Source organism: Canis lupus, chromosome 4 (assembly GCF_003254725.2).
Source record: "Canis lupus dingo isolate Sandy chromosome 4, ASM325472v2, whole genome shotgun sequence".
Classification (NCBI taxonomy): Eukaryota; Metazoa; Chordata; class Mammalia; order Carnivora; family Canidae; genus Canis; species Canis lupus.
In genome coordinates this window covers 28,295,454-28,313,895 of record NC_064246.1, presented here as the reverse complement: position 1 = coordinate 28,313,895, position 18,442 = coordinate 28,295,454, and the positions used below count along the sequence as shown (strand labels likewise).

The 18,442-nt window shown below is 45.8% G+C and overlaps 1 protein-coding gene across 4 annotated transcripts in view; it reads right to left on the bottom strand.

Moving 5' to 3' along the window:
• The window catches only part of RPS24 (ribosomal protein S24), a 155,222-nt gene that overhangs the window by 104,054 nt on the left and 32,726 nt on the right, over positions 1 to 18,442 (bottom strand). The window contains exon 5 of one of the 4 annotated variants that reach the window (XM_049109077.1): positions 12,953 to 12,976. The exons of the other annotated variants lie outside the window; for them this stretch is intronic. Coding sequence (XP_048965034.1) covers positions 12,968 to 12,976 — 9 coding nt within the window. The 3' untranslated portion in view covers positions 12,953 to 12,967. Of the gene's footprint in view, positions 1 to 12,952; positions 12,977 to 18,442 lie in introns of those variants that run through there. 4 annotated transcript variants of the gene reach the window in all.

Genomic DNA, 18,442 nt, shown 5'->3' with positions numbered 1-18,442 from the left:
GTTCCAAGAAATAACAAGTTTTGGAAAACAAGGAATTCCTTAGTGCTGTTAACCTTGCTGGGAGATCTCAATGTGACATTATTCAGACACTACCCAATTATGTTCACTGACATTTCCCCGTGTTTTAATATACACTATTGGCTATAGTTCTACTCTACTAACTTAATATTTCTTATTTCTTCATCAAAAAGTTTAGTTATACATAAAAATGAGTAAAGAAAATGAAGAACACTGGAAGTCTTCAGAATAACTTAGGATTTTGAAAAGTCCCAGAAATGCTCATTTTTTTGGTCCCTATATCCCAAAGATTCACGTTGTTACATTTAGATGTTCCTACCTTCTCCTCTGCATTACAATTATTTACTCACTGTCAGTTCTCTAATGGACTGCTGGGTTGGATGACAAGATTCCTACCCGGTCAGTGTTCATCATCTCTCCTGCACTGCTTAGCATGGACCTCACACATAGGAAACCAAGACAGTTTCTCAGAATACAAAGAGCAGGGGCATTGGGGGCTTGAATGTCAGCTCTGTCACCTTCTCATTGTCTGGACTTAATATATGGCTTACATGCTCTAAACTTCAGCTTCCTCATCTGAAAAATGAGGGTAATAATAATAATGTCCACCTCAAAGGATTGCAATAGGAATCCAATAAGAAATGTGTATGGGACACACCCAGTGCCTGTTTTATCTTTCTTTCCAATAAACGTTCCCTGCTAAGAAAATGGATGACTCAGTGGATGGATGGCTAAACTGGTGGCAAAAACAGCAAGTGCTTCCCCATACACACGTTCCCCACTCCTACCCCCAAGTCCTTCCCCCACCACTAGAGGGAGAGTCTAAACTGAAAGAATTTAATGAGAGGCAGTGACATTCCCTGAGTCACAGAGAAAGCATCCCTCAAAAGCCAGTGTGCTTTTTGTGATGCCACAGGCCCCAGGAGGGACAAAAATAAATCCCACGTTCCTCAGCAAAACTGAGGCAATCTGTTGTATCTCAAATGGCAGGACCACAGACCAGCTAACAGAGGTTTTCAAATTCTTCTGTATAGGTTTAGACCGTGCTTTGGAAGGAAAGAAAGAAGTGAGGGAGAAAGTGGGAGAAAAAGAGAAAAGAAAAGAAGAGGAAAGAATCAAATAGTGGGCTCACTTAATAGTTCCTCATTTTGTGAGGAAACCCACAGCCCCATACCTCTCACTCATGGGAAGAGAGAATAAATTGGTGACCTGTGTCATGTCTTTCCTTCATTGGCATGGAACTCATCCCCAGCTACACACTAGTCTGCAAGGCTGGGCCAAGTCAGTCATTGAATTAGTCAGAACTCCTTCAGTTGCAAGTGACAGGAATCTAGCTCAAAATGACTTCACCAAAAATAAATAAATTTATTGTCTTCAGTAACATCCAGGGTAGAACTGGCTTCAGCCAAAATGGAATATAGGAGCTCAGATTTTTTTCTTCAGAGCTCTCTCTCTTTCTCTCTCTCTTCTTCCCACCTCCCCATCTTTCAACTCTTCCCCCCTGTTTTAAATTCATTCTCAGGGGAATGCCCGGGTGGCTCAGCAGTTGAGCATCTGCCTTTGGCTCAGGGTATGATACTAGCCCCGGGATCAAGTCCTGCATCGGGCTCCCTGCGAGGAGCCTTGTTTCTCCCTCTGCCTGTGTCTCTGCCTCTCTCTGTGTATTGCTCATGAATAAATAAACAAAATCTTTAAAATAAATAAATAATTAAAAAATACATTCACTCTCAGGGAGACCATCTGACTCAAAGGATCATTTTGAGGGTTAAATGCAGGTGTAGTTGGACTCAGTAGAGTCTGAAACCAGCCACACATAAAAAATGGCTTTCAAAGTATTGCCTTCATCCATGCCTGATGAACTGCACACTCCTATTTTGTAATGACATCACAGGAAGACCCCTTCAGTCTCCTTTCATTTTAAGTATCTGTAAATGGAAATTCCAAGCTCAATCTTGGGGCACCTGGGTGGCTCAGTCAGTTAAACATCTGCCTTCAGCTCACGTCATGATCACGGGGTCCTGGGATCAAGCCCCACAATGGGCTCCATACTCAGCAAGAAGTCTGCTTTTCCCTCTCCTTCTGCCCCCCATTCATGCTTGCTCTCTTTCATTCTCTCTCTCAAATAAATAAAATCTAAAAAAAAAAAAAATCTCAATCACTTATCTCATTAAGCATCACACCCTTCCCATATTCAGCCAGGTATCAACCTGACAGTCCTGCTATAAAGAAAGGCATATGCCCTGCTCTTCTGTCCTCTTCCCCCTTACTTCCTGGAACTCTTTCTCCTTCGGAGCTTTTGGGCTAGGAAAGGATAAAAAAGAAAAGAGGACTGGTAGACATTAGAGTCAATCAATAAATATCCACAGCTCTAACCCCAGCACATGGTTGGATTACCCTTTCCTGCCCCCTTGAAGTTAGGTGGAGTCATGTGGCTTGCTTTAGCAAATGACACTTGAAGATAGATTCCACTAGGATGAGTAGAGACAGACATGGGAATGAACAGGGAATATATCTCTGTTGTCATAAAGCTCTAAGATGTGGGGGCTGTGTGATACTTAGCATGGCCTAGCATGTCTAACTGATATAGGTGGCTACTGGCTCATCCATGGCCTATTCTTCAATCTCTATATGGTAGATCCCCAAACTGATCTTGGAATACATGATGAGTTCTTCAGGAGGCCCTACAGGAAGGAGAACTTTCCACTACACATCCCCAAGAGCTGCTCCAAGCTGACCTCCTCTGCTTCCCTTCTACTACGACCCTTGGTGGTCTATCCAAAGGCCTCTTGCTGCTAAGCTTCCTCCCTCTGCTTCCAGGGTCTTGACAGAATGGCTTAAGTCTGGCAGTATTCCAAAATGTCCATTCCATTCATAAGCAGCTCAAGCAGTTTTATTGTGCCCAAATGCTGTACCCTCTCTCCAACCCAGTGTCTCTCTGTATTTGTTTCCTATTGCTGCCATAATAGATTGCCACAAAGAGTGGCTTAACACAACATAGATGTGTTGTCTTGTGCTTCTGTAGGTCAGACATCCAGCACAGATCTCCTGGGCTAAAATGAAGGTATCAGTAGGGCTGTGCCCTTTCTAGAGGCTCTAGGGGAGAATCTGTTGCCTTGCTGTTCCCAGCATTTAGAAGCCACCTGTATGCTGACCCCTTCCTCCATATTCAAAGCCAGCAATGGCAAACCAAGCCCCCTTCACTTTTTCCTGCCTCTTCCTCCATCTTCCTAGTCATCCCATCTCTCTCTAATGGCAGCCAGGAAAGCCTCCAAGTGCAAGAACTCATGTGATTAGATTAGGTCCAACTGGATAATTTAGAATAATCTCCCTATCTCAAGGTCCTTCCTTACTTAACCTTCATCACATCTGCAAAGCCCCTTTCACCATGTAAGGTAATTCACAGGTTGCTGAGATTAGGTATTCACAAGGTATTAATAGGTTGCTGGGAATAGAATATAGACATCTTGGGGTGAAGTCAGGGGTATTTTTCTGCCTACCACACTCTCCAATTATCTTTCACCCCTGTCTAAATAAGCACAGGGAGCAGATCAACAACCCCCTTAAAGAGAAATTAAGCCAAGAACTAAAATGTCAATCTTTCTTTATCCAGCACTCCTCCATCTCTGTTAGTGATTCTCTTAGAATCTCTTACACGGAGTGGGGAACAAATGTCCCTCTAACCTCCCCCATGAGAAATGAGAACAAGAAAGCCATATCACCACCCTCCTAGTACCCCCTCCTACTCCCACCAGAAAAATTATTTGAAGATTTAAATATTCTTTGAAATAATTTATATATTTTTATTTCCCACAGAAATATAATGTAAGACATACATAACTTTAAATTTCCTACTAGTCACATAAAAATAAGCCAAAAGAGGGGTGCCTGGCTGGCTCAGTCAGAAAAGTGTGCAACTCCTAATCTCAGGGTTTTTTTTTTTTTTTTTTTTTTTTTTTTTTTTTTTTTTAAAGTCTTTTTTTTTTTTTTTTTTTTTTTTTTAATTTTTATTTATTTATGATAGTCACAGAGAGAGAGAGAGAGAGGCGCAGAGACACAGGCAGAGGGAGAAGCAGGCTCCATGCACCGGGAGCCCGACGTGGGATTCGATCCCGGGTCTCCAGGATCGCGCCCTGGGCCAAAGGCAGGCGCCAAACCGCTGCGCCACCCAGGGATCCCTAATCTCAGGGTTTTGAGTTTGAGCTCCATATTGGGTATAGAGATTACTTAAATAAATGAAACTTTTCAAAATGAGCCAAAAGAAATGTGAAATAATTTTAATATTCTACTTCATCAACTCAATATATCCAAAATGTGATTTCAACATGTAATCATATAAAAAATTGAGATACTTTACAACCTTTTATTGTACTAAGACTTTGGAATCCAGTGTGTATTTTACATTTACAGCACATCTCAATCTGGACTAGCCACATTCCAAGTGTTTAATAGCCATCTTGGGGGGCACCTGGGTGGCTCAGCGGTTGAGAGTCTACCTTTGGCTCGGGCTGTGGTCTTGGGGTCCTGGGATTGAGTCCCACATTGGGCTCCCTGCATAGAGCCTGCTTCTCCCTATGCCTGTGTCTCTGCCTCTCTCTATGTGTCTCTCAAGAATAAATGAATTAAATCTTAAAAAAAAAAAAAAAATAGCCATCTGGGGCTAGTGGCTACCATACTGAACAGTGCCACACCTAGACTTTCGTCTGTATATGCTGGGACAATGTGGGGCCAGGGTCTGGGCTGCAATAATGAACAGAGGTTAGAAGAGCCCATTCCGGGCAGCCCTGGTGGCTCAGCGGTTTAGCACCTCCTGCAGCCTGGGGTGTGATCCTGGAGACCTGGGATCGAGTCCCACATCGGGCTTCCTGCATGGAGCCTGCTTCTTCCTCTGCCTGTGTCTCTGCCTCTCTCTCTTTCTCTCTGAGTAAATAAATAAATCCTTAAAAAAAAGAAGAGCCCATTCCGTAGCATCTTCTACGTGTCTATACTCTTTGCCTTTGGTATTCTTTATAACACAGGTCCTTTCTGCCTATCCTTTTACTTCATGATGGGCTATTCCCACGCAATGGGAAAGTCTCATTCACCATGCACTTAAACCCTGAAGGGCTCAGTACATAGTTTGTATTCATATGTGTTACTACTATCCTACATAATGCTGAGTATAGGGACAGACACACAGTAGGTACCCCAGAAGAAGCTGTTGAATGAATTGGCTTTTATTTATTTTATTTATTCCCCAAGTATTATTTCCAAGTTCCATGAAGTTATGCCAATACCAAGCCCAGGACCAGGCACATAGTGGATTCAATAAGTATATTCCATACATATTCCCCAATAGGGCCCAGTCCTGGGCACTGATCATGGCAGATGCTCAGTAAGAGCATCTTACTGAGCACAAAGGAGTTAGAAGAGATTGTTACAGTTTGGAAACAGGAGCTAGACCTCCTTCCCCAAAATATAAAGCTATAGCCAATTGAGGAACTTAGAAAGTGGATGACAATGTGGAATGTCAAAGCCAAAATAAGGGGGATCTGAAAGGTCATCTCATCCAGCCCCTTTGTTGTACAGACGTGGAGGCTGAGGCCTGGAAATGGAAAGGGACTTGCAAAGCCAAGAAGACACCCCAATCCCCCAGCAGAGAACCAGGGCTCTGTTCTGGACTAAAAACCCTGAAATGCTCCCCATGGCTTTGAGTGAAGACAAAAAGTAATGTTCTGACTTGGGGGATGGAGGGGTCATGAGGAGTGGGCCTGAAAGTTATGTTTGGTCTGCCTCCAATTTCCCATTTGGTCTTGAGAAAGCCCTTTCCCTTTGGGGTCCCCATCTAGAAGGTAAGGAGCAAAATCCAAGCTGAGCTTCTACCAAGATTTCATAACATCACACCGACCACTAAACTCATTTTTCAGATGGGAAAACTAAGGCCCAGAGGTGGGAAGGGACTCATGTAAGATCAGCAGATCTTTACTTAGGGTTCTTTCTTCTATGCCAGGAAGTGTCTCCCCCGATGATGGCACTCACCTCCTCTCCTTCCTACCTCTTTTCTCCTGACTTCCATAGTAGGGGCAACTACTGCTTCTTTGAAAGGCAGAAGAGGAGAAAGAGGCATCTGGAGGAAAGGTAGGCAGTCAGCTGACTTTTCTAAGCAGGGCTCTGACTCTGGGGGAAAGAAGAGAGTTCAAGAGCTAGGCTGAGGTGAAAGCTGGCAGCCAACAATCAAGCCTAGAGAAAAATGCAAATGAAACACAGCCAAGGAGGAGAAATGCAGAGACCTGAGGCTGGTTCCACCAAGCATGCATGCGCACGCGTGCGCGCGCGCGCGCGCGCGCACACACACACACACACACACACACACGCTCAGCCTCGCGTCCCGCGTCATTCAATTCCCCTGCGTGTTCTAAACCTAGATGATCAGATAATAAGAGGTTGAGTGGTATGCATAACATCAAGTTGATTAAATTTGTTTACTGATAATTCTTTCAGGTTCCCATGAATATCGTGTAATTTCCTTGCTGTATTTCAAACAGATTTGGGCTAATGCATTATTGACAGCACCCTTGCAGACCATCTCGACAATGTCATTCAGGATAATTATTTCACAACAGATTTCCAGAGCCCCTGGTTCCTGTTGGGATTCACTTGGGCATAAATTACAGAGCCGAATATTTAATCAGTGTCCCCATTAGAACCCCGCGGCTTATTTTTAGGAATGGAGGAGGGAGAGCGGGTGGGGGAGAGAGTATTTGTCTTATTACAGCATGAATACATTTCTTCTGTTCTGGGTGGGTTGGTTGGTTTTTTGTTTTTTGGGTTTTTTTTTCCCCAAAGCTCAACCAAGCTGAAAAGCAGCCTGAAGCATCCTTGCCTTTTTTAGAAATAAACACAAGCATTAATCTTTTGACTGCATTAAATTAAATATTAATGTTAACGGATCACATAATGTGAAGTTAAAAAAGCGATTAACATTTATACCACATTCTCTCTCCGTGACTTTTCCGTTACACAAATTAGCCCTTCTCTTTACTAATAACACCTAAGCAATGGTACCTTGGAAGGGTAGGACCAGGAGATCAGGGACTGGGTGACTGTTTCTGGCATCTCTAAAAGAGAACCGGGGCAGGGAAAGAGGTGTCGACGGGAGCCGTTGACCAGCCCTGCCTCCCTGCTCAGCTTGTTCAGCCAGAACCGAGGCGTGATGTAGTTGCTCCCTTGCAAGGAATAATCTCTGGGCTAATTAGCAATGCCAAGGGGCGCTGTGCCGGATCCAGCGGTGTTTACATTTCCGGCTATTTGTGTTGTTCAAGCAGCAGAATCAATCAAGCAGGGAACCTGTGCTGAGCGCCCACTCCTAGCCCATGAGCCATGCCTCAGCTGCCAGCCTCCCATTGCTGTCCGGCTTTGCCACTGTCACACCCCAGAAAGCAATCACACGGGACCGCCAGTGGCCTCCCACCTGCTGGCTCCAGCCACCTCTCCCCTAGCCTGTCTCCACAGACTGATCTCTGAAGCCTGTGAAGTTGGCCATTACCCCTCCTTTGTAAGAGTGTGCCTCTCCAACGTTGAGACTTCCTCTGACCCCTCTTGTCACTTGAAATTCTTTATTACCCACTGCCAAGCCCATTAGAAGCCACCAGGCACTGGGAGTCCCCTATCGTCCTTTCTTCCTTCCTCCTCCCCTCCCCCCAACTGCTGACCCCAGTGCTGGCTGCCCTCCCCCATCAGCCCTCCCCCACTGCCTAATTCAGATCCATGCCAGGTCCCTAGGCTTGCTGAGTCCCTGGTTGTCTACATGCAGGCTCTCCCTGTAGCCCCCAGGCTTCCCACCTTACTGCTGCCAGAGAGACTGCACTTCTGATGGCTCCCAAGGCCCCCAGGATGAGGTCTACCTGCAGCCTGCAGGACAAAGGCATTCACAACCAGCCCCAACTCGGATCACTAGTCCCTGGCCACTCCCTACCACACACCCTCTGTTGTAACTAGATGAGACTCCTCATCATGAATGATTTCTGTCTGGAGAGAGGAGAAATGAGGGCAGGAGACCTTTCAGCCTTCACAAAACATTACTGTGCACCACCTATCATTTGCCATAGGATGGGCAACTGCAAGGAATCCAATCTTGGCCCTCTGCTCAGAGAAGGGCTCTGAAGTGACTGTCTCACTCGGCCTGGGGCTCCCACAAGGTCAGAAGAGAGCTATCCAGCTCACTGGGGCTGGTCAGAGAATCTTCATGGAAGCCAGGCATTTGAGCTGGACCTCCAAGGAATAACAGGATTTCAATAGGCAGACAGTAGTGTTCATCTTATTAATTTATCTGGCCTGACTGGCACTGGCAATGAAAGGGGGAAATGGGACCAGACATGGGACAATGTCTCACAGGGTTCCAGGGGCATCTCTATCCTCCCTGTGAAGAAGGAGCTGAGGCCCCAGCCTGAGGGAGCTCCTCCGGGTCAGCAGCTCCCTGTGAACCACCAGCTCTACTAAATCCACTTCTCAAATCTGGGACCCTGAATTCTTTCCTATCTCCCCCACTTATTGAGCAGAATTTGGAGCCAGGAACCTGAGTTCCAATCCTGGCTCAGCCATTAACCAGCAGTGCAATCTTGGGCAGCTTCCTTGGAAAAAATGAGCCTCCATTTCTTCATGTGCAGAAAGGGGTTAACAATAATGCCCCTCGCAGGCACACAGGACATCAGGTAGGGAGAATGGGAAGCCCTGTCAGTGAGGCGCCATGCTCCGTCACGGCCTCACACCCCCAACCCCCGGCGCCTTTGCGGTCCTGGACTCCGTCATGCAAATGCCCAGCTGGAGTCTACTGTGAGCTCAGTGTCCTAACTGCCTGGCAAGCACAGCTCTGCCCTCCAGAGCTCCTCCGGTGCTTGGCCCAGTCCACAGTCTACGAGCAGAGGCCCTGTGCACCTCCACCTCTCCCTTTCCTTGCATAGTACAGACAGAGGCCTAGAGAGGGGGCCGTCTCTATGTGTGTCACAGTGAACTCTGCCGACACCTGCTGCCATGCTTTCCTCTCCTCCTCGCTCTCAGGGCACCACATGAGCCTTGTTCATCTTTGACTTGCAGACTTGGTTACCACTGCTCCAAGATCAAAACATCAGAGAGCCAGACAGGACTGTGGCTCTCTATTGCCAGTGCTTTTTGTTACATTTTCATTTTTTGACCAGTACACCTACAGCTGGCCCTTGAACAACGCAGGAGGGTTAGGGCGACCTACCCCCTGCACAGTTGAAACTGCACGTACAACTTTTGGCTCCCCCAAAATTTACCTAAGAGCCTACTATCATCTTACCAATAACATAAACAGTCGATTAACACATATTTTGTATATGCATCATATACCGTATTCTTACAATAAAGTAAGCTAGAGAAAAGAAAATGTTACTAAGAAAACGATAAAATACATTTATAGTCCTGTACTGTATCAAAAAAAAATCCACATATAAGTAGACCTGTATAGTTCAAACCCATGTTGTTCAAGACTCAACTGTGTAGACTTTAAAAACTCAAACGGTACCAAGGAGATTTAGTGGCAAGTGAGTCTCCTACCTATCACCTCCAACCCCAGTCCATAAAGTGCCCTTTCCAAGAGGTATCTGCTATTACTAGAGAGATCTTATGTAAATTCAAACGTATTTCTATATTTTTACACAAATTTTAGCATATTACACATATTGTTCTCCACCTTGGTTTTTTTTCACATACTGTATCTGAGAGATTAGCCTAAATCAGTACATATACATTCTCCTGACTCTGAGAGGTAGCTTCCCACTGCCAAAGTACTGATATATTCCAGCCGTTTTCCCAAAACAGCACCAAAACAGTCAAACACCAGTATAAAATGAAAGCTAATCTTATCGGTTCCACAGAAAAAAAGTAGTGCTGTTCTCTTCAAACCATCAGTGGGTAGCTGGCTGGCCAGGGAGTCAAAACCCACATGGCCTCCCTTACCTCATCTGAAACACCAGGAACCCTTAGGACATTGGTCCTCAAAGTGTGGTCTCTGTATCAACAGTGTCAATGTCATCTGGCATTGTTTGGCGGTGGGAAGCTACCTTTCATTTCCCTGGAGCACAGTGGTCATCCCCACCCCACCCCCGCCATGGGGGGGCATGGGTAGGGGGACGACCCTGGGACAAGAGCTGTGCCATCAGAGCAGAAAAGGGGCCTTCCTAGCCAATCTCCTCCCCACTGGACACACTATATCATAGAGTAGGGCCTGGTGAGGAGGGGCATCACAACCCAAGTGTGTCCCCAGAAAGGAAGCTCCCCACCATGGCTGCACTGCTGGCTTTCCCTCTGCTCTGAAACCTTGGCTCTGATTCACTGGTTCTCTGGAGAACTAGACTCTGCATTTGGCCTAACTTTCTGAGCAGCTGCCTTTGAAAACAGGGAAAAGTCCAGCTATCACTGATTTGCTCACTCTCTGCCCCCACCCCAGAGTTCCCAAGCAACCTGTCAATACCATCTCAAGATCTGGGCCTCAACTGCCAGGAGCATAGGTCCCTTTCTCAACACAGTAGAAGACACAGAAGTACCAGTCAATGCAGAAATATGCCAGAAATGTGCCAGGTGAGGTTGCAACATCCTCATGGTCCAGTGGATGGGGATTTGGAAGACTGCTGGCATTTGTCACTGACGATCATCACTGTGGCTGAGTCTTCCTACTATGGAATACCCTACTGCGTGAGTCTTCCTAAGTCAGAAAACAATGCAGGCCTGAGAGTTGTTTCATATTTCCATTCTCCTCTTTGCAGCTAAAGCCCAGTGTGTCATCAAAGTGGACCCATGACTTAAAGAGGCCTGGGTCAGGAGGAAATGTGTCCCAAAAGTAGAGGCAGCTCCCAGGTCCCTAGGGTATCACAGTGGGGTGGAAGTAGCACCAGCTCCACACCAAGCCTTCGCTCAGCTCAGTTCAGACTGTGGTCCTGGTGCTACCCTTATCCTGCTTCCCTAGCTACCCTGCTGGTGCTCTGATAGGTCACATTCTCTTTCAACAAATTCCTTTGCCACTTTAGCCAGAAGTCATTTCTGTTGCAAGCAACAGTGAACTTAGACTAACACTCTAACTTCAGAATCCTCTGAAACCGAGAGGAACTTTTGTCCAGAACTTTCTTCTCTATGTCATCAGAGCAAGCCGTCCATCCTTGCAGGGATCTGCAGCCCTCGACTTAGCTTGTTGGTAATAAATATTCCCTTATGCTTAAGTGGCAATTATGCCCTATTCAAAGCTGTCCCCTCCACTATCGTGTTCACCATCCTAATAAGCACAGGTGAGGTTGAGAGAGGCCAAGGGACAGGAAGGCAGAGGGAGCCTGGGACTCAGGACACCTGAGGGTTTGGGGCTTTTTTTTTTTTTACTGTTATCACTACTATTAATGACAATAATAAAAGCCACTATTTGTTAAATGTTGGCTATTTGCAAGCAGTAGGCCAAATACTTCATTATACATCATGCAACCCTATGAGGTAGATGTTTCAATGTGCATTCTAGTAATAAGGAAACAAGCTCAGAGAAGTTAGTTAATTTGCCTGAAAGCATCCACTTACTCAGTAGAGAACTTGGACTTGAATCTGGGTCCAAAGCCAGAATTCTTAGTTATTATATTAAATGGCTCCCCACGGTTCTGTGGTTCTGCGTCTGCCTACCTTTCTGACAGACCACTTAATCCCCTCTGAGCTCCAGGGTCACCAGCTCCAGTAACTGCAACACTGAGGTTTACATTCTCCAGGAAGAAACCGAGTGCCCTTGAGACAAGGTTCCCTTCAGCCAAGCTCTGCTGGGGGAAGGGATTTAATTAGAACCCAGGTGTCTCAAACCCCAGCATCAAAGCCTACTGGACAGGCTCACATCCAGCCAACAATGGAGCCATAATTTTGCAATCTCAGCATTAGTAAATCCTCTCTCCTGCTCTTTGGTGATGTTGCGCAAGGTAGCTGGCTGGACAGGTGAGCATTGCCACATTATTAATTTGGATGCTGATTCACCCCACCTCCTAATTGAGAAGGATTCTAATTACAAAACCCTGGAAAGTGGCAGGTCCTGGGAGCTGACGGGAATCAGCCCATTACTGCGCCTTCCCTTGTCTTGCCTCGGGGGCAGTGCGGAAAGGGAGCACAGAGCAGAGGGAGTGCTGGTCAGAGAGGGCGTGTCTCTACCAGCTGAGGGAGGGGGCTGTGGGCTCTGCTAGGTAGCAGGGGAGGGGGGCTGAGTTCTGGGCAGCTCAGCTGGGGACCCAAATAGCTGACTCTGCCCTTTCACTGTGCTCAGAGGCGGAGCCACACCCCACCCTCAGCCCAGTGGGACCAATTAAAGCATTTACAGTAAAACACAGGAGGGGATGTACCTCCCCGTCTCCATCTTGCCACGTTTGTTGAAGGAGCGCCTATGACATTACACAGATTAATACTCCACTGAGCAAATTAATCCTTGGGATTTCACTCACTACCTGTGGCTTATAAATTTTAATTGGCTCTAAACCGCCACCTGAATTGATGTGGGAGTGTAGCGATGCAAGGCAAGACATCAGAAACAGTGCCAGCCACACGTGTAGCTTCAGGAAGGAGGAAGGAGGGGGATGCCATATTCCAGGTGCCAAAGGGGTGAGGGAAGAAGGAAATCTTTCAGCGGCCCGCCAGTAGTATTTCTTTGTGCATTCAAAGGGGCGGGCAGGAGGATGAAGAGGCAGCCCTTGGCCTCCTCTTTCCCTCTGCTTGTCTCAATCTTGTCCATCGTTCAAATCTCACACGAATTCGACAATTCGACAAGCTTTGAGCATTTGGTATATGCCACATAGGGAGTCAGTGTGTTTAGAGATTGCTGGGTTGTAAGAAAGGGAAATTCACTGAAAACCACCCCCCTCCACCTACCACCCTACCCTTGGTTAGAAGTAGAGACAGTACCGTTGTGAAGATGCTCAGGTGTCACAGGGAAAGGAGAGGAGCCTCAAGGGACCTGGAAGGTGATCAAGCCATACTGTTACTTTCAGGGGCATGGACCTCTTTCTCTCCACACACAGGCTGCTCATCTTCCTGTGCAAAGCCTTTGTAGCCAGCCTCCCAAACACAGCAGCCTCAGGTGCCACAGTTAATGCCCTCAGTCACTGTGTGCCACTTCAAATTTCCAGGAGAAAGGAGCTGACCGGCCCAAGCTGCATCTCTCTCCACCATTTTTGCCCTTTGCTAGGCTCACCAGTGGCTTCTACTTATTGAAACTTGGATTGGCTTCTAGGACTCAGCTGGTGCCATCTTTCGTCCAACTTCTAATTAGGCCTTTTTCAGCCACTCCCATCATTTTGACCATGTTAAGGGCCTCAGAGCACTGCCTCTACTCCACCCACCTGCTATCCCTGAACTTGGCTCCACTCTGGCCCCTCCTGCCACACCCGTCTCTCCCTGCAGTGAGAAGTGCACGGACCTCCCCGCCCCCCCGCCCCGCCCCAGACTGCATGGTTCCGTTCTAGACTAGCGATGTCCAATAGAACATTCTCCGACGATAAAGTTCTACATGCACTGTCCAGTGGCAGCCACTAGCTATGAGCGACAGCAAATGAGTCCTGGAAACATAGCAACTACTGCTGAGGAACTAAAGTTTAATTCATTTATTGATCATTTTTTATCTTATTTTCATTAACTGTACCTCTCACAAATCTCCTAGCCCTGCCAGACTTCTTTTCTAATCCCACCCCCACCTAACAGCAGCCCTGAGTCACTCTGACTCTGTCACCTACATTTCAGAACAAAGTCTGGCTTTTCAGCCTAATAGTCAAGGTTTTTGTAATCCCACTTCACCTACAACCCTTCCTCCCTCCTCTCCCCCTGCAAAGCCATACAGCAATATCTGCACTCCTTCTTTATGCTCTTTGAACAAGCCTTGACTTTTCTCCCTTCTGTGCCCTGCAGACCATTCTTTCTGCCCCAAATGTTCTCCACCCCACCTTCACTGCAGTGCTAGCAAACTCTTATTCATCCTGCAAGCCCCAGGTGGACTGACATTCCCAGAGACTCTTCTCTCTCCAAGTTAATGTGCTGTGCTTCTTCCGTCCCCACATACCAAGGTCAGGCCTACATAAACTTTGGGTAGACCAGAGCATGTGTAGGTTTAACACTGAGATGACATTCATATCACTGCTATTTAAATATTAATTCCACCCACGGTCCTCTATACATGTGAGCATCCCTGGAAGCCTCTACAAAGGGGTAATTTGTCATTTTGCACAAGTGTGGACTTGAATCTCATTCTGGAAGGCTAGTGTACAGGGGGACTGTACAGCTGCTTCATGAGCCTGACTAGCCACTCGACATCCATTTCTCGACATCCATTTCTCGACACATATTGCCTATTTTCCATTCATTATTTATGAGATAAAAGTGACTTTTTAATGGAAAAAAACTTTGTGAAAAAAATGCCTCTCTCATCTCCTAGCCAAAAAAGCTCTAAAAAGCTCTGTGATAGTGTGCATATAAATGTAGTTACACATCTTTTTATTTTTTATTGAGATATAATTAATCTACAGTGTTAGTTTCATGTGTACAATATAAAGATTCAACAACTCTGTACACTTCTCAGTGCTCAAGACAAGTGCACTCTTAATCCCCTTCACCTATTTCACCCATCCCCACGGTAGCCATCAGTTTGTTCTCTGTAGTTAAGTCTGTTTTTGTCTCTTTGTTTTAGAATCCACATGAATGAAATCATATTGTATGTCTTTCTCTAGCTGACTTATTTCACTTAGCATAATACTCTCTAGTTCCATTCATGTTGTTGCAAATGGCAAAATTTTATCTTTTTATGGCTGAATAATATTCCTCTGTGTGTGTGTATTCTTTATCCATTCATCTATCAATGGACACCTGAGCTGCTTGCATATCTTGGCTATTGTCAACAATGCTGCAGTAAACATAGGGGTACATGTATCTTTTCAAATTAGTGTTTTCCTTTGCTTTGGGTAAACAACCAGTAGCGTAATTACTGGATCGTATGGCAATTCTATTTTTAATTTTTGGAGGAACCTCCATACTGTTTTCCATAGCGGCTGCACCAATCTGCATTCCCAGCAACAATGCACGAGGGTTCCCTTTTCTCCACATCCTCGCCAACAGTTATTTCTTGTTTTTTATTTTGGCCATTCTGACATGTGTAAAGTGATATCTCATTGTGGTTAAATTTGCATTTCCCTGATGATGTCTGTTGGCCATCTGTATGTCTTCTTTGGAAAAATCAAGACGGTCTTGGGATATAATCTGTAAATCCCATGAGTCTCCCAGTGTTTCTCAGAGGATGATCCCTGGACCAGGGAAGTAGAGAGGCTGATGCGTCACCTGGGAGTCTTTTCAATATGTAAATCATGAGCTCTCCCTCGTCTTGCTAAATTGGGAACTCTGGGGTACGGCCCAGCACCCTGTGCTTTAACAAGCTCTCCAGGTGGTTCTGACACCGTGGTCTATTTTTGTATTATGAGAGCTCCTGAGTGGGAGTGTTCTGCCCCTCTCAGCTCTCCATGCCCAGCCCCTAGTCCAGTGTTCACATGTGATAAGCCTTACATAGGTCGATATGTGTGTACTGAATGAGAAAATGAATGCATGCATGAGTGGATGAACAGAAAGTTAAAAACAAATAGAAAAGAAATTGAGCAACAGATGCAAAAGAAACTAGAATAACTTCTTGTTAGGCATTCATTCAGACCTTCTGGTCCAATGAGTAGGAAGAGAAGTGTGAATAGACGATACATGCATTGTAGACCCCCCGGACCTGCTCCTCTCCCATCCCCCCCATGGCCCCCACCCTTGTACTGAGACCTGAGTGGCAGTTCTTGGTCATTCACCCCCCTCTCCAACCCATGTCCCAGGTGAAAATGCCTAAGTTCCTCAAAAAGGAACCCAGGAGCAAGGGAGCACTGGGTCCTAAATGGCCTGTGCAGGACCCATAAATTAATTACTTAATATCATTTACAGAAGGCCAGTTGGTCTCAAGATGAATGGAGCTAATGCTGTTCCTGGCATCCAACTTAAAGATTCAAGGCGCCAGAAATACAAAGGAAGGCTTCTTTCAACTTCCAGACTAGGCTGCTGAATAAAGCTGGAAGGATGGGATGGGGGGAGGGGGACTATTCAAAGAAGGAAGAAAGGTTTCTTTAGTGAAGAAATATTAATCTCAATATTCACATGGCGTTAAAATATATGTTTGAGATCTCCAGAATGAGATGTTCATAAATAGATAAGCTCTAAGTGGATGATTTTTTAGCCTTGATTTTCCTTTACTGAAATATAATTAACACTTCCTGAAACCAGCTAGCTTGGAATAATTTAGTTCAATTGTAAGTATGCAAAACACTTAACAATTAGCTCCATGAAATGAGACCAGCCAGCACTGAGCCGACTTCATTAATGCCCTAAGTGCATATGCCCTATTATAAGAGCTTTCAGAAATATTGTATAAATCTGAAATGCCCCCATAGAATGGAACGGGGAGGGAGTTTCCGATTATTTCCATTCATTTGAAAGCTACATCTCATAAACGCAGCGGTCTGAAAGATGACGGCAATTGGTTTTAATATTTTTACAGCCGCTTCGAGGTGGTAAAAAGAAAAGAAACCAAGGTATTGTAATGGGGTCTTTAAAGCCAGCATGATTTAACCTCCCATAAAGAGGGGCAGCTTGGGCGGGAAAAGCTTATGAGTTCTCAGAGTCAAGGGCCCTGGGTTCAGCAGCATGGCCTGGCACACGTCCTTCACCTACCTGGGTTTTCTCATCTGTAAAATGGGGATAACCAGGGATACTATTCAAATAAGTGACCATCAGCGCACCACAAGCCCAGAGCAATTGGAATGAATGCTGGCGGTAAATGACCAGAGCCATGGACACAGTGGTATGGTCTTCACACCCAGTACCCTCCCCTGTTCATCCTGCTTGAACATCAGAGCAGCAGAATGAGAATGCATACCTCAGAGAGCTGCTGAGATCATTACAGGAGATACTGAATGGAAGAGGGATTCAAAGGGGGAATCCAACTCTTCAAATACAGACAGATACTGGCTGGAGGCAAAGCCCTCATGATGTTAACATCAACTCAGGCTACTTCTATCTGGGAGCTCTGAGTGGAGTGAAAAATGAAGAATTGCCAAAACAGAATGAAAAAGAATTGGGCAATTTTCAATGTGTACATTTACCAAAATATTGTTCTAACCCACCAACCCAAAACAAAGTACAATCCATGAGATTTTGCTAGTCATGAAATAAAGCCTGTATTCCTGAAGAGTACGGAGCCCACCGGCATGGAAGGCCAGGAGAGAGACACAAATTCCAGACTGCAAGACGCCCATCTTTCTTTCAGTCCCACCAATGAGCTCTAGAACTACGTGTGACCATAGGGGGCAACATCAAATGTCCACATCTGAAACCCGAGGGGAGGGCAGCCATAACACCTGGGTTCCCTGAAAACAAGGTGGCAAGTTGCCAGTTCCACCTATGGAGAGTGCTGGCTAAAAGTGAATTCTTCCCCACATCTGGACCTAAATCTGTCCTGGGCACTGCTGGGCAGGCCGGCTACTCATTCCCCAGAAGAGCCCCGGAGACAAGAGGCACTGAACACAACCCCACAGTGTGCTTTCACCAGACAAGGGCTCTCTTGGGGAAGTGAGGTGTGGTGCATCTGAGTCTGGAGAAGTAGGCAGCAACATGAATTAGGTTAGAAGTTACTGAGTACCTGGCCACATCATGTATTTTTCATGTATAAAACTCTCTCCTTTACAGACATGAAAACTGAAGCTCTAAGAGGTCAAGTGACTGGCCCAAGGTCACACCACTAATGAAGAGTAAAACTGAGATTCCTGCTTGCCTCTTCTGCATCAAAGCTCATGCTTTCTGTACCCACTCATCACACTGTTTCTAGACACACATTTAGGTGAGGTACCTAGCACAGTGCCTGGCCTAGACGAGGTGCTTATAAATGCCTAAGGAATTTGAATAGAATATACTAAATATGGATCTTGTATTGATTTCCTACTGCTACTATAAACAAATTAACACAAACTTGGTGGCTTAAAACAACACAGATCTACTACCTTACAGTTCTAAAGGCCAGAAGTCCAGAATGGGTTGGCAGGGCTGCATTCTTTATGGAAGCCCTAGGAGAGAATCTGCTTCTCGGCTTGTCAAGCTTCTAGAAGCTGCCCACACTTCTTGGTTTGTGGCCTTTTCTTCCGACTTCAGAGCTAGCAGCAAACCATCTTTAAATCTCTCTCTGAACTTCATTACTTCCATCAACAAATCTGCTTCTCTAACTCTGACCTTCCCGTTGCCTTCCTAAGAGGACCCAATGGGCCCACCCAGGCAATCTAGGGTAATCTTCCCATCTCCAGAATCTTCATTTAACCACATCTACAAAGCCCCTTTAGCCATGTAAGTTCACATAGTCACAAGG